Here is a 17409-nt window from a genome sequence, read left to right as displayed (position 1 = left end):
ATATTTCTTTTTTATTAACTTTTACATTATACCCTTGTGTGTTGCTATAAAAATTTTAGCATGAATTTTATGAAGATGTAATCAGAATGGAGCTAAACCTTTATATGATTATACAATATCATAGCCTTACAGAGTCAAAATGTCTCAGTATTGTTTACAGAAACTATAAAATCTCTAAGAGAAGAAAAAAGAAAAGTTTTTCAGCCAGGGATTAAACTTTGGAATTTCTCCATGCAAAACTGCTACTAAAATAGTTATGAATTATAATCATATATTCATGAATAACTATTAAACTTACAATTAAAAAATGCAGCCCACCTTAAAGCACTGGACACTGTCTGATCCTCCCCAGTATCTCAGATCTTGACAAAGCTTTTCCATTTATCTATTCACTGGCCTTTGTTTATGGGCTCCAGTAGTGAACCAATTGGCTGTTACCGGGTATCAGAACCCAATAAAAGCTCCCCTAACATTATGCCCTAACCACAATCTGCCTTAGTTATCATTTAACTTGATTTTATTTACCTTACATCAGAGTTATGAATTTTAAAGCTACTATTAAAACTAAAAATAAGTTCCAAAAGTGTCCATGAAATGATTCTTACATGATGTCTTCCACCAGACCACTGGCCAAAGTGTTCCATTTCCTCTACTAATTCATTGCAGGCTGTTTCAGAAAATATGGGGAACCAAAACACATCTGGGCATGGCTATAAGTTAGAAATAAAATGCAATAAATAGAAATAAAATAAAATAACATTATGATGGATCTGGCATGCTCTTTGACAAAGCAGACACTCATATTTTTCTTGACGTCTCTGACTAGTAGCGAAGGGATTTACAGTTTACAATTATCTACTAGATCCCTCTTGTAATTAGAACGTATATGTCATTTCCTCTCTTTTAATTGGTGGGTTTAATAAAATAATTTTGCACAGATAATAGTATATAATGCACTAGACCAGCTATATAATTGCTCTTATTGAAATGTGTAATTATCTGGAAGGAAAGACCATTTCAGTGGTGACTTTGGTCTGCCTGTATGAAGTAGTTTCCTCTCAAATGCCCACAAATATGCAGCCTTTCAGGCCTTGTTATATCTGAGCAAAATATGTTTTTCTTCTCAAGAGTCTGAATTATGTCTATGAGACCAGGAGTTCCAATCATCTGAACCAGGTTGGATCATTCTGAGATGTGGCCCTGGTGACTCTACATTTAAGCTGTGTAAATGTTTGGAAAGAGATTATTTTCAACATGTGGGAATCCATATGAAACAGTGGTCTCTGAAACACTAAAGCAGCTATATCTTTTCCTGGGTTTATGCAACTTTTTGTACATGTCCATATGCAAGTACAGGCACAGCCACTTCACTTTTTATGCATGCTTTAAATGGAGGGAGTTTTACATATCCCACTCTCAGTACTGACCAAAAATGCTTCCAGGATGTGTGATTTTCATGCATATTGCACATTAATTGCAGTGTTTGCTAAAGTTACCCTGCCTGAAATAAGTTCAGGGCTCACTTGAACTGGCTTTAGAGTGGGTAGCTTCAGCCAGCACTTCTCTGACTACTGCAGCATTTTCTTAAGTTGCCTAGCATGGCAACTTATATATTAGTTGGTGCTGCCCCTGGGTCTTCTTCCTCAAGAAAAGTTATGTAGGGGGAAAGCTGACAATGAGTGTGGATCAGCGCAAAGCAACATAGCTGCTTCTTAGTTAGAAAAAAGAGGCAAGAACCTGGGAGCTTCTTAATTAAAAGCAAGAGGGCCAAGAAATTTTGTAGGTTAGTTTTGAAGAAGGCTCAATGTTTGTTTATTTGTTGCCAAAGCAAAGCTCCCCTTCAAAGTGAGTATAATCCTATCATGTTAGAAAACAACAACAACATCTCTTATATAAGCTAACAGGGTGATATTCTTATAGCCTTAGGATCAGATTGTCTTATTTGCTTACAGTAAACTGAACGCTAACATAACTGTGGAGCCCTTGGTGCTCTCCTTGTTTGGTTGCAGAACAAACATTAGCACAAATGTGATTTCTGCTTTATTTTGGAATCAGAAGGAAGGTAACATATACATTATGTTCCCTAAATTCAGACCAACTATACTTTTGTAATTGTAGCTCCTATCAAATGACAAAATGTTTCCATTTGGTTTCCCAAAAACACCACAAGACTCTCTGCACTTACAGTACAAACTTATGTACAAATACATATCCTGTATAATATATGTAATTCACATATGGTTGCATTTCCAACAAACCACACCATACCAGGGAATGAACTGCTCTTCTTGAAGCTTTCTCTCTCATCAGATGTCACCACACAAAGAGAGAGGAGGAAAGGGTAGGTTGGATGGGGCTTGATATAAGATTAAGAAGGCCATTTTTGGGAAATGGAGACAGGATTATGAATTAAAGTTTTCTTAAATGTTTTCCGTAAAGACAACCCTTTTCAAAAAGTTTTCTAAGAAAAAAACCACATAACAATGACTATATAAAACTCTCAAGAGATACTCTTTAAGCATTGGTAAATTAATAATACCAACTCCATATTAAACATTTAGAACAGCAGAACTCTTAATCATGCATTAAAAATCACATTGCAATACTTTCCTTGAGGAGAATTTCTAATTACCTGTTCTACTATACTTTCAGTAAAAATTTTCGAATAGTTGGGATTTATGTAAGTTTCCTTCCAATCCTGCACAATATAGTTTGAAAAAAGGATAAAACATGAATTATTTTTAATGTTTTTCAATACTCAAAACATTCAGATAATTTTTCATATTGAATATGGATGATCAGTATAATATACACAAAATATGATTTCACACACACACACATGTCTGAAAACAATTTCAATTCATAATTCAATACATACCACAGGATTTTCAAAGATTTGCCAGAGGTCATTGTTGTAGTGAGAAGTATTGTAGTTGGCAGTTGATACAAGTCTCCCAAATTCATGTCTGTTAGTGAGGTACATAAATATCCCCTATTATTAGAGAGCAGGGAAAAATATGTTAGTGATTATATATAATAATTTAAAATATAGAAAAAACTATCAGTTACATATGGATCAAGATCATTGAAATCCATGGGACCCAAACTATAATTTAACTGATCAGTGTTCACAAGATTATTTTGTATTTTTCCCTTTGATCACTCTTTTGCTTCTTCAAATTTGCTAACCAAAGGGCTGCCCATCAGCTTTTTTAAATCAGCACAACTTATTTGATGGGAATTAAATGGATTACACTGAAAATTTATTGCCCTTAGGAAGTGAGCAAGCATGGATTCTAACATGTGTACAACCTACTTAGTTCTCTCTCTCATATGTATTTGCAATGAAAAACAATAATAGTTTGTTGTAGCCTCCTGTTACAAAAATACACCACACCACTGTCCAGTTTTATGTTCCATTACTTTTGATGGATTGCATTACCATAGAACTGGAAAAATGCAGTGGTAAAACATGCTTCTAACACAGGTGTATTTAAAAATATGAGATTATGTCTCATGGAAAATGAAAAAAAAAATACTACAAGCATTCTTTGTTATTATAGCACAAAAGAGCTGCAATTATATCACTAGATTCAGCAAGAAACCTGCTATGGAAGAACAGGTTTTCAGGATCAAAACTGACCAAAAATAATTGGGTAATTTAACTTCAACATAAACAACAATAATAGTGAATATCACTCAGTTATAAATATAAAAAACCCTTCAACTAATTTTTTCCCTGATAACTGCTTGAATTTTATTTTGAATTTTTTATTGTGCATACATTCAAGTTCGTGTTAATTTTAAGTTAACATCTATATGGGCTAAAAATAAGAATCACTCTCATGCAATATGGTGTGGTTTCATATTCATTAACTGAGTGACAAATTTAGCATTTCAAACACCAGATAAAAGTGAAATAAAAGATGTTAGCCTTAATGAAAAATTATCCAAAATCCCATAGAATTTTATAACGGAAACTGTACTATAATGGAATATAAAATCTGCATCTGCTATTACTAGAACAATGACTTAAAATGTATTATTTTAATATAGACTGACTTATATCACTGGATGAGCAAATGTTTTGATTTGCATTTTAAGGCAGAATTTGCACTCCTTAGCTAATTTGCAATTATATCACAATTATATTTGAACAGCTTTCCAAACTTCATAGACCTATTTTCTAATTTAAAAAACCTATGTGAAAATTTATTATTAAAGAAACATTAATCCAAACTTTTATATATTAATAAAATATAAAAATGGTAGCTGTTCTGAAAAACTGTACATACAGAATTGAGTACACTATTAGAAATATTTATGGAATTGTATGCATTAAAATAAGTTCATAAAGAACTTATGAAACAAAAGTTAGGAAAAGCTGATTACTGTAAATCTAAAATTCAGAGTAATTTATATAATGTGGATAAAAGGGAATTACACATATATTTTAAACTGAATGGACATGAAAATCCATTTTTGGCAGTAAGGCTATAAATATGTAGTTATTTTAATACGGTTTCATAAAAATACAAATCATACCAAATAAAAATGATTTGCATATTGTTCTGTTTTTCTAGTTTTAGATACCTAGTGCAATAATAAAATTTCCAAGGGCATTTTAAAGGCAAAATGTGCTTCAAAAAATATTTACTTATGTGTTCCATATACAGTAGCCTAAGTTCAGTGATGTGCTGGTAAATATGTAAGAAATAACTCTGCTGACTGTATTTTCCATGCTACACTGTGTTGCCAGCAACCTTTTAGGGATCCTGCTCAGCTTTGCTCTCAACCAACTTCCAGAATTCCAGAAAAGTTAACATTTAGTTCTTGTGAGCACAGCAAGCCAGCTCTGAAACACCACTGTCTAAGAGAAATTATAGCATCTCTCAATAAGAACTAATGAGGTCTAATGGGAAATGTAAGCAGCTTACAACCTAATGCTGGAAGTTACAGCTCTAATACGTGGCATCACCACCACCACCACCACATCACCACTTTATTAGTATCAGAAAGGAACTATAAAGGCATGTCCATAAAACCAGCTGATATATCACTATGTAAACAGTAGTAAAAACCACTTCCTTTCCACCATATAGTTCTGTTGATTGCTTAGATCTGTTAACCACACTGCATCTGTTAACCACACTGTATCCGTTAACTGCACTATATCTCTTAACCACACTGCATCTGTTAACCGCATTGTTTGGCAGCCTATAGCTCTAGAATGCCAAGTGTCTTTAAATTTCCCTTTCTGTAAGCTATATTTCTTGATTACATTCTCTAACCCATTTTTAATAACTGTAAAGTGTTTGCCTAAGTTTAACACCCAGTTGGGTGTATCTTCTCCAACATTTAAAAAATTCAGTGAACCCTCTAGGTGGATAATCCATCCTTGACCTACAGACTACAACTCTCAACTTAGTTTTTAAAAACAATTTTACATCTCCTGCTTTAACACCTTTCGCTGCTTTGCATGATATATAAAGATCGTCTGAGTTTTTAAAAACTGTAGACGTGGGTCAGAAGACAATTTTTAAAAAAGGGTATCAATTGTATTGAAACAAGGATTAAAAAACGTGAAACCTTTGGGGGGCTGAGCATATGGAAGGTCTCCACAGAAGGGGAGTCTTTTTCCCTCTGTATGGTCTAAAATGAAGGAGGAGAAGAAGCACCACATCAGTTGACTTTTCGTTGCTCTCTTTCACATTGTTAGAGCTGTATTAGGATTTCCGCTGCCATGTTAGATAAACAACATTCTTTAATCAAAAGCTGGCAAAGGATTGTTACAAACAACATGCAGCTTCAAGCATAGCTATTCATGTATAGGTTAAAAGCTCGACCTGTCAGCTCTCTATGTGATGCAAGTAAAAGGGGAAAAAGTGCTGTTCCACTGAACAAGTGTGTTTTCTTCGTCTTTTTTTTCATGAACCATGAAATGGAGTTAGATTTCATGAACATGAGCACATGGCAAGCATAGACTGTAACAACTGATGCTAAAAAGATTGTGAACAAGATAATATTGGCTGGGGTATGCTGTAAAATGAGTATGAATAAAATAAAATCATGCATTGTTAAAGAAGGGAAGAAACTTTAATACTTGCCAGCTTTTCTTGTTCAATTCAGCAAAATTATTTTTCAATGCTACATTGCCTGGAAATAGCTGTCATATGTTTCTGCTCTGGAACTAATGTAAATATCAGTACAAATTACAGATTTACAGTTGTATTCCAGTGATATTCACATGTGATCTTACAATACTATCATCCATTCAATACTATTAACGATATTATTGCTTTTGTTTGATAAAATTTAATCAGCTTTACAATCATAAAGTTAAAGGCAATTCTACAATGCAACACGGGGACATTAGTACAATCCAATAATGTACTAATATGTATATACAATGAATAGCATTGGGGGTATTTTTTTAGCTAATAATAATTTCAATTTATAAAATGGCAAATAACTATCTAAATATCACATGGAATGGATATTTTTTATTCATTACGTTAAAAAATAATTTTGCATCCAAAACTGGGCAGCCTAATTATGAATGTTTAAGAATACATAAAAATGCTTTATTTTAAATTAAATGGCTGCCAAATTGAACAAAAGTACAAAAAAAATTGGCTAGTAGTTTCTTTTGTGAAAATAAAATAAAAAGGTAACAACATGAAGCATCACATGCATCTTACCATTTCCCGGGCATTCCTGCACATCGCCATATCAGAATCCAGCTTTTCATGAGAAAAATAATTTCTTTCTTTCATCTCAGATCTGAGAATCTGTCCTTTGATCAAGTATATATTAGCCACATAAGGAACATTCCACACACCTCTATGAAAAAAAATATGACAGAATTATTGGAATTGAAATAGTCCTGCAGTTGGGCAAAGTTTTGGGCCACCATTCCTTTGCTTCTCTCCTAACTTAAGTGATCAAATACTGTCAAACTTTAACTATAATTTCTACTTAATATGAAGTGGAAAACTATAGTTAAAAGTGCTAAGTGCACCAAGAAGATAAGCAGCTTCCTAAGTATTTACTATCCTGATTTTTTCCCAAACTTGTTAATTTTAGAGACCATAAAGAAACTATATGAAACTTGTATGTAAAGTTATTAGGGCAAGGTGAATTCCAATAAACATATTTCCTCTTATTATTCAGCATGGCCAATATCATTCATCAATTTTATAAGTTGCAATGCTCAGTTTTAACTTCTATTTGAACATTGTCTTGCCAATCTTTAACTGCACAGATATAAAAACTGCATTAGCAGTTTGCTATAGTTAGCATATCAATGAACCGGAATAAAACTACGATAGGAAGACAATCATTTTCATGGTTGTTACTCTGCTTTGGAAGACGTCCACAAAGCAAGTTTGCATTGCTGAATTTTACAGAACACTTGCCCCTTTCCAAGGAAATCAATTTCTAGTGGAATATCTGAAAATGAAATGCACATTGTAAACAATTGTGAAATTAATTTCCATAAGTAGCTGTAATTTGTTAAATCTCCCAGTACACTGCTTCATGCAAAAACAGTTTTAATTCCCTTGAATTCAACAATTCAAGGGAAACACAAATTACTTAATTATAATTCATAATTGAGTAATTGATGTCTACAAATAAAGAGCATTTAATGTTTCAACTTGTGACACACAATTATACTTCCTTAAATTAATGACAATTTATAGTTTACAAAAGCACATTGCTAACAATTAACTTCATATTATTTACATAAATATTCCTTAAAAAGCTTTCAGTGAGCATTTGCCATAACTTCCACAAAATTAGTAACTCTGAAATAAATGACCCAACTAGGCAAGAAGGAATGATATCACATCCTGTAAAAGGCATGATTTGATGGTAGTATGCAAAATATTTTGATGTGATCATTTGAAATTTGAAACGGCCCATTCTGATTGTGTGAGGCAAGCCCAAATGTGAGCTAGTATTTTAAGAATGATCAAGACTTCTTTTGAAATACTTGAAAAGGAGCCATGTCACACAGTTGTTCAGTCACTAAGTTGTGTCTGAATATGCATGACCCCATGGACCACAGCACATCAGGCTGCCTTGTCCACCACTGTCTCCCAGAGTTTGCCCATATTCATGTTTATTGCATCAATGAGACTATCTAACCAACTCATCAACTGCCACCCCCTTTTCCTTTTGCTTTCCATCTTTCCCAACATCAGGATCTTTTCCAATGAGTCCTCTCTTCTCATTTGGTAGCCAAAGTATCTCAGCTTCAGCTTCCACACACACAAAAATGGTCTGTTTCAAATGTAACATGAAATTGAAATAATTTACACATACCTTTTTTCTTCACATTGCAATCCTTCAGTAAAGAAAATTGCAACACAAATTTAACAAGTTTATTAAAAGTGTTTATACTAGATAATCACAACATAAGGCTAACTTACATTCTGTTTCCTTGGATGATATCTATGTAGTCTTCAGATCGGGCATAATACCCATCAGCACTTAATGAACCCCAAAAGTTAGACCAGAGTTTCCCATGACGTGTTACAAGAGGTGCAATGATCTTTCTGTAAATAACAACATAAGGAAACATGACTAGGTTGCAAATTAACAATGGAAGCTAACATAATAGTATTAACAGTATAGCATAATAATCACTCATGTCCTGGTCACCGCATGATTGAATTATTTCAATGTCATCTACATGGGGCTGCCCTTGAAGACCATCCAAAATCTATACCCAAAACGCACTGCCACAAGCAGTAATGGGCATTTCTCAGTGTGTCCATGTGTTACCATTGCTAAGTAAGATGCATTAGCTATCAGTTGGCTTTTAAGTGCAATATAAGATGCTGGTTATTACCTATAAAGCTTATATTCTTTTCAAATTCAAAAGCTGTATAAATGGCTTTTGAACAAGTTCCTAAAAAAAATATTGAGATGGAAATACAATATATCTAGCAGTGATATTAGTGAACAGAGAAATGAATGCTGACACAGAATAATATTAGCATTATTTTCTCTAACACACACTAAATCTAAAGCTATTTCAAAAAATCATTAAATAAAACTACAGAAAAATTGAGATTAGACTTAATAATGTTCTCTAACCCCAACCAATTTTCCCCATGTTAAACATACCTATTTTGTTCTATTAGAAGCTTCAAAGTATTTGGATTTGTTAAAATAACATCTGCATCAATGCTGAAATAATAGTCACACTCTTTATTCCGTCGACAGATATCCCTTGAAAAATAGAATAGACAGCAAAGCTATAAGAATTTATAAACAAGTCAGTATCCAAATTAGTCAAAATAGCTGTAGATACGTATGTATAAAACTCAGAAATTTAAGGAGGTACTGTGGCAGCTTAAATAGTATAACATGCAAATATATATAATTAATTGTTCGGAAAAAACCTTAGTTGATAAAAAAACAAGCTGTCACAAGTCATATGCTAGATAAAGTACTGTAAAAGAAGAATTCAGAAGTAAAAGAACTATGGTTTCACATGAATGTCTTAATCAACTACTAGACTATGATTCAGAGATGAATTTTGCAAATGTCTGCAAGATTATTTGTCTGCAATAATTATTCAGATGACCTTCACAGTAATCTTAAGAACAAGCTATCCAACTTTTGAAATGGGAAAATGACTCAAAACAACATTGCCTCTGCATTAGATCTTTTCTTGGCTGTGATGGAATGTCAGGAGAACGTGGAACCATTACAAATGAGATCTAAATCTTGGGAAAGTAGAAAGATTGAAAAAGCCTTCTTGGGTTTGGTAGATAAGGTGGAGTAGAAAGGGGCTTTGAAAGGCTTTCAGAATACTGTAACTATACCCTAATTGCATTAAGCTACTTTTTCCCAAGATGCCTAGTAACTCCTGCTTCCTGAAAGAATTAAGTTTAAAACGTCCAAATAGTATAAGGTACAGTACTAATAAAGGATAATATTTGTAGCTCAGGATTGATATGAGGGGGCCTTGATGCCCTCTGAGCTTGTTATTTTTTTGCAGACATTTCATTTCCCAACCTAGGTAACAGCAACTAGCACTGATGATATTATCTAGGTTGGGTAATGAAATGTCTGCAAGAAAACAAGCAAACTCAGAAAGCACCAAGGACCCCACAAGCTATAGTACATTTGCTGCTGTAGTAGCATTCCAGAGATGATGTGGAAAGCAAAGTGGTCCGAATGATGGTAGGAGCACTTGGGGCTGTGACTTCTAAGCTGGGAGAGTAACTCCAACAGATCTCAGGAACATCAGAGCTCTCCATCCAAGGGAGTGCAGTGCCAGGAACAGCTAAGATAATGAGCAGAACCCTCAAACATCCAAAGCTCTGATATAGGAACCAAGAATGAAGAAGACACTTGCCACTCATGGGATTGAGAAGGAAAGCTTTTGTTTAATTTTAAATATAAATTTTACTCATATATGTACAAAGAGAGAGATCTTCTGAGGCTTTTTTATTGCAGAAAAACTGAAACACTTTTTCCAGATACATTAAACGTATGCCTACTTTAATAGCTTTCCAAGCAAATCAGGAATGCTTTTTAATCTTGGCTTTTTGTTGAATGCTTTATTTCATGTCTATTGATTTTCTATTTTTGTTGGGAAATGTGCAATTTTACTTGCTTTTTATTATTTCTTTGGTTCATTGTTATTACTTGTTTCAATATTATTTCTGAATATTGAATTTAAAAGACAATTGCTTTCAAACTTATTAAAAGTTAGTGAAGAAATTTGATAAAATAATCTGAAAATAATGAAGTTTTAATAGACAGGCTGATGAATAATGTACCCCATCTGTTTTGTTTCAATATATTTCTCTACCATACTGAAAAACCATATAAATCTTAACTATTAAGTAATCCCACAAAGAGAAAATGTGTATAAACACATAACAGAGGTACTTAATTAAAGCAATTCTTTTTATATATATTTATTCAAAAGAATAAAAACCCTCTAATCAAGATCATTATCTCTTCTAATATATGCACTGGAAGATTAAATAATTAAAATTAAATTACATTCCCATGTTCCTGGCATTGGCTTGACTCAGATTTTCTTCAGGTCCAACAATTTTTATAGTTTTAATTATATTCTTGGCTTTTTCCCAAAAGTTTTTTATATCCTTTTCATGATGAACCTCCTGGAAATGTTTTTTTTTTAAAAGAGAGAGAATTAATGAGAAATCAGTAAAACTATACAAGAACTAAACATGCAGTAAAATAAATAGCCGACAAAATGGAAACAAATGAAAACTCTACAAATCTGAAACAGATTATAAATGGATTGTTCTTACTTCAATATTTTTATTCCAGATTTTTTCCTCAGATGGTATTTATATGGGAGTAGGAGTTCACCCCATTGAGATCGAATGGGCTTATACACACAAACAGACACACCCACACACAAAACCTATTCTAAATATAGACACAAGTAGCCAATAAAAAAGATGATGGACTGCATAATGCCACGTTCCTATTCTTCCCATTTATGGATGATCCTACTACTGCCTGCAGCCTTAGAATCTACTCTCCAAATACCATTATTTTAAAATAGCATTAAGGACATTGCATCAGCATTGGCTCTATTTTCTCAATTTAATAAAGTTCAACAGTAAAAAAAAAGGTTTTCATTTCTCAGACCTGATTCTTCAGTAGAAGTGGATAAATAGAATGTTCAGTGTGCAAATATCCATTCAAATAAAATATTCACCCAGATTGATAACATAATCTTTACTTCCACCCATGTCTAACCTTCTGCAGTTAGACTGTAAAAAAATATGTTCAAAGTCCCTAAACAATTGGGCTAAACAAACATTTTGGATATTCATTCATTCATTCATTTATTCATTTTCATCTATCCATCCATTCATTCATTTTCTAGAGTAGCCTGTTTAAACCACCTGGGTGGCTTACAATTCTAAAACAATTAAAAAACAGCAGAACTGTAAAAACATCCAGAAAAGAAATACACACAGCAGCAGAGATAGTGACCAGCTAACAGTAAAGCCAAGAAACAGGGTCCTTAACACATTTCAAGACCCATAATACACAGCTACATAGTCAAGTTTTCAGAGCCTTGCAAACAGAATTCAGGGTTGAAGTCATTAAAACCTCAGAAGGGAGAATATTCCACAAAGTAGAGGCTGTAGCAGATAAGGCACATCTTTTAGTTCCTGCCAGTCAGCACTCTTTGGCTAATGGGATTTGTCACATGCCCAATCTGATGGAACAAATTGGATGGATCTTGGGGGGAAAAAGTTCCTCAGGTAGCCTGGTTCCAAGTCCCAGAAGCCTTTAAAGGTGGTAACCAGCTCCTGGAAATACACCAGCATATTTAGTATTTGTGAGTTTAATTCCTCCTTCCATGCATCTCTAAATACAAAGGAACAAATGTTTCAACACTCAAAGAACAATTCATTGGAGAGATAATAGAAACACTAACTTGAGATGAAATTCTACTATGAACATACACAGTATATGCATATTATATCTCATGTAACAGCACAATCATTTAAAAGTTCAATGTTATTTTACTATCAGTCTATAGTATAAACTGAGTCATTCACTGATTTACAAAAATTACCATTCCTATTTATAAAATACTTACATTATTATGAATAAAGATGCTAAGTTTTTCCTTTGTATATTCCAGATTCAATATTCTGTCTAAGCACTTTGATAGGAAGGGAGTTGGTTGTTCAATGAAAATACCAATTGTTACTGTTGGACCCTCCTAAAAACAATCAGAGTAAAGGTACAAACAGCGCAAAGGACTGACTTCAAAATCTTTCACTGTAAGAGCAATGAACTACTATTATGAACCTTGAAAAAAGGCATTCTTTTCTTTATTAGCATTTTCCACACATTAGTAAATACTTTAAATCATACCAAAGAACTGATGCATTAAATATTTTTATAGACTACTATAATAATTAATTTTGCCTGCAATGCTACAACTATCTACCTAGGAATAAGTTCCATGAATCTCATGGGGCTTAACTTCTTAGTATTGATGTATAAGATTTCATAATAATAATATGGGTGCATAGTTTTCAAGTCTTTTTTATAACTAAGATGGGACCCATATTCAGTTACAAGGTGTTGATTTTAATCCTTCAAAAACATAATATAGAATGGTGATCTGGGAAGGAGGGAAGGTGGGAGGGAGAGATCAGACTTTATTATGTCTGGCTTTCCAATACCAACATGAGCAAAGTGGATTGAGTCCAAAGGAAAACTTCCGGAAAGTTAAAACACAAAAAGTAAAATATTAACTTAGGTATGATCACTAGGATTACATTTGCAAATACTTGAATTAAAAATTAGACAATGCCATCACCTGGCATAAATCTTAAAATCACTGATACCATTCTTCATCCTGAAATACAGGCTTATTTCAACTAAATATGTTCAGAATTTCCCTTTTTCAGTTTAATCTCTCTTAACACTATTCACAAAATGATAATAACAGCTATGTAATATTTATATTTGTATGGTAATTTTATGTGGTAGTTTATAACAAATAAGCACCATTTTCCCTATGCATTACTATTCTTACCTAGCTTGGTAATGAAATGTCTTCAGGAAGAGAAGCAATTTCAAAGAAAAAAAATCCTAAATTCTGCCATAGTTGTCTCTTAGAGTAAATGTTAGTGCTGTGCCTCTGGCTGAAAACTAGGCACTGCCCAGACTAAGTTATGCCATGAAGAAAAGGGCCTTGTGTACCTTATACACTCCTATCTAACTTTGATGAGAGAAGACAAATTACATTTCCTACCAAGATTAGAAAAGCCCTGACGAAAACCACGATAGCAAAGAAATCTATTTGCAATCTTTTGTAGAATCTCCATTTGGTGTCTTCTGGGCTTTGGGGGAGGGGACTATTTCCAACCTTTATTATAGGTGGTCCATAAGATCAGAGCAATACTGGAAGCATCCCTAGGCTGTGGGCTAGGTATTAAGTTAAAGTTATTGGGCTTAAGAACCAAAAATAATATTTTTGACCACCAGAAGAAAGGTTCTTTGGCTATCCCCTATTGTGCCTCAGTGATTTGGCTTACTGTACTGCAAAAAAGAAGCTATCAAACAGAATTGCAAGTTTCTGAGAACTTGTTTTCTGCTCTGGGGTCCATTACGATTCTGGTTCCTTGAATCGTAAGAGTTTTGAAGTTTTTTTGAAACATTGAACAAAGTCTGTTTTTGGAAGATTCTGGTGAATAAGATTGGTTATTCATTTTTCTTCTTTGACCAAGGGACAGCTCCTCCTTCTCTTGATCTGAATCAGATGAGAGAGATCTGAATAATGAGTGGGGACTTTGCTTGGATGTTTTTCTTCTACCTACAACTTTGGGCTGTACCTTGTCCTTTTTGGTGAAGAGGTAGAGAAGGGGAAATGCAGAGAAAAGCTTCCAAGTGGAAGTACAAAATTTTTGCCACCATTCCCCCCCCCACACACACACACCATGAGACTGTTAGTGTCTGTCATGGGCTCAATCCAGGAAAGCTATCACCTCTGTTGAAATGCCAAGGTTTTCCCTGGTAAACTTTGGAAATAGAAGACCAGGACTTTGTGATGGAGAGAAATTGTACATTCAGTCCTGAACTTCCATATAAAGTTGTAATTATTTTCACATAACAGAAATCAGTCCCTACCCTCATTTTATGGATAAAATGGTAGCTAGATGGAGAAAAGAAAGATGAGAAAATCTGTTGGGTGCAAAGTATGAAAAGAGAAACTTATAGACAGCTGGATAATGTATCATTTATATACATACTTCAAATATACGCAGCATATACTCACAGGCAATGTAGCCATTTCTAATAAATCTGAGTCACAGACACCACATCCTGTTTCACGAGTCCAGCCATTAGGTATATAATTTCCAAAGTAATTGAGATTAAGCTAGGTTAGGGAAGATAGAGGAACAAACCACAATCAAGTCAATTCAATAGATTATCATTTCTAGTTTTTGAATAAGATCTATTCATTTAATGGGACAAAGTGAATCTGGCTATGAAATTTCATGAAATGCATTGATCCTTCCTACCACTGTTACTATGCTACTAACAAATGAATTTTTATTTTACTGCACGCATGTGGAAAAGCTCATATTGAAACTATGTCACTTTCACTTACTTTTGTTGGGCCATTTCCATGAAGAGTGACTGGCAGAGTATCATATATAGAATTCCTAGCTCTGGCTCTTCCATCTTCAAATTTCAGAAGAACTTCATCTGCAGCCCATCAAGAAATTAACAACGCATCAACTGCTGGTTACTCAAACAAGGATGATACAACATTCTTGATAGCTTCCTAAGCATCTATAGATTCTCACCTAATCTTTTAATTTCCAAACTACTCATTCAAAAATTAAAAAGACCATATATATTATAAAAGATATTAAAAAGCCAGAATCATTAAATATAATAATCACTAAAATATTCAAAGAATAGTATTCCAAATGAATAACTCCACTTCTTTCTCTTAATATTAAGGAAGAGGGTGTTCTCTTCCCCTCCTCTTTTTTGATAGGGGACAATTTAACATCTATTCAGTGTTTGCTCAAATTCTCTGTAAAAATAATAAATTGGCATTTTTTTTTCTGCATCTAATCCAGTTCATTCCATCCTTCTATTCCTATGTCTATTGCCAGGAAATGAAAACATGAACAATACTGAAAATAGTTTTTAAAATTTAGAATTAATGCTCAGTAAATTCCGAGCCTTCTTATCTTGAGATTGATATTTTTGGTAAATAAGCTCTCTTATCCATAAAATGAAATCTTCCAAGGGGTGCTTCCCTTTAAAATTCGTGATGCAGCACGGCCTCTTCATATTTCCAGCAGTCTTTCCCAGCACTTATGGAAACTAAAAGAGCCTTCCATTTTGATGCAGGTCCTGAGAAGACCTGTTTCTCAGTTTTGGCATGTGACTAAGACAAGAGACAGATCCAGTGGTAGGAGCAAATCACACATATTGCCACATTAAAATGTGAACTCTTTGGCACTTGCATTATAATGCTGCATCCAAGCATTATGTAGAGGTTATGCCATAAGTAATTAAAGGGTAGACGTTATGACACTACAGTATATGCTTGGTCATTTTGATGAAAACTCCACTGCTGCAAATCCCCATGTAAGAGATTCTAGGAAAACTTGAAGCCTCATGAAATGTTCCATGGAGGCAAATAGCATTTCTTTTTTTCTTCAGCTATGAGAATCATTTTATATCCATTTCTTCAATCAGGCAAATATAAACCATATAGGCCAAATTCCATATGATGGGCAAGAACTGCAACATTGGCAAAGAAGAAGCAATAACTGTATTGTTTGTAAGCTACCTGGAATCACCTCCAGTGAAATGAGAAGCGAATGGATGAATGAATGAATGAATGAATGAATGAATGAATGAATATTTCATAATTTAAAATGTACTTTAATATACATACCAACAGCTCCATTCAGGGTCTGGAAAATATTGCATTTGTGATCCAAGGTAATATTGATACGTTCCTAAAGTACAAGAAGAGAAAATATGGCAAAAGTGGCACTATAAAGTAAAGATCAGTATAAAACTAAATTCAAATAGTGTTATATAATGACCAGATGTTTCACTGGCAATTCTTTTAAACACCCACACCCACACATTTCATCCTTTTGCAATATTCCATATATCATCATGTTCATAATACTTCAAAAATATATACTTTGTTAAGACATTGTTTATATGTCACTAATACCAGAGATTTGCTTTCTGTTCCAAAGGCCAAGAGAAGTTCATGACTTCTCAGAGAAGAGTGACTTGGCAGTATAGTACAAGAATATCTGCCAAAAATTGCTATCAGATTACCATATTTGAAAGATCAGAATAGAAAGTTGGAAATAGATTATGGTACATAGACAACAGGATAATTAAGACTGCTACATAAATTAGCCTTTTTCTAAAAAGAACAGCAAGGCATGTGTCTAGAATCCATAGATGTGCCTCAGTTCAAATCAGTCAAAGAGCCAAGAGATTATTTTAGTACCAATAGCTAATTCCTTTCCATCTTAAAATCTTCACATAGGGATGGAAAAATCATTGGTAAGTTGAAGTCTATAGAAAGTTCTATATTCTAGTTTCAAAATATAATAGGGTTCAGTAAAATAATATCTTTTTTCTCCTGGAATGTATTAAATGTCCCAGAGTTATATGCCATATTCTGAATCTTCCAGAAAAATTGATGGGAACTCTGGAGGCTTCACCTAAGACTTCAGAGAGTAGACATTATATACCCCTAATTTAAATCTTAACATCGTTAAAACCACCTAAGATGAATAGTTATGTGAGAATGATTTCAGTAATTATATCCAAAATGCACTGGAAAACATTCCAGTTTTCCCAATGTTTTTTCACTGA

The 17409-nt window shown here is 33.6% G+C and overlaps 1 protein-coding gene across 1 annotated transcript in view; it reads right to left on the bottom strand.

Annotated features, from left to right (window-relative positions):
- The window catches only part of PLOD2 (procollagen-lysine,2-oxoglutarate 5-dioxygenase 2), a gene marked incomplete at its 5' end in the record, with an annotated part of 57267 nt that overhangs the window by 3320 nt on the left and 36538 nt on the right, over window positions 1-17409 (bottom strand). Inside the window, 12 exons of the mRNA XM_083363543.1 lie at window positions 606-710; window positions 2633-2698; window positions 2879-2992; window positions 5590-5652; window positions 6702-6843; window positions 8436-8561; window positions 9136-9240; window positions 11032-11153; window positions 12620-12745; window positions 14813-14914; window positions 15149-15246; window positions 16460-16523. Coding sequence (XP_083219669.1) covers window positions 606-710; window positions 2633-2698; window positions 2879-2992; window positions 5590-5652; window positions 6702-6843; window positions 8436-8561; window positions 9136-9240; window positions 11032-11153; window positions 12620-12745; window positions 14813-14914; window positions 15149-15246; window positions 16460-16523 — 1233 coding nt within the window. The remainder of the gene's footprint in view (window positions 1-605; window positions 711-2632; window positions 2699-2878; window positions 2993-5589; window positions 5653-6701; window positions 6844-8435; window positions 8562-9135; window positions 9241-11031; window positions 11154-12619; window positions 12746-14812; window positions 14915-15148; window positions 15247-16459; window positions 16524-17409) is intronic.

Source organism: Vipera ursinii (genome assembly GCF_947247035.1).
Source record: "Vipera ursinii genome assembly, chromosome: 5".
Lineage (NCBI taxonomy): Eukaryota > Metazoa > Chordata > Lepidosauria > Squamata > Viperidae > Vipera > Vipera ursinii.
The sequence above is the reverse complement of the archived record's forward strand: the minus strand, read 5'-3'. Positions and strand labels throughout refer to the sequence as shown.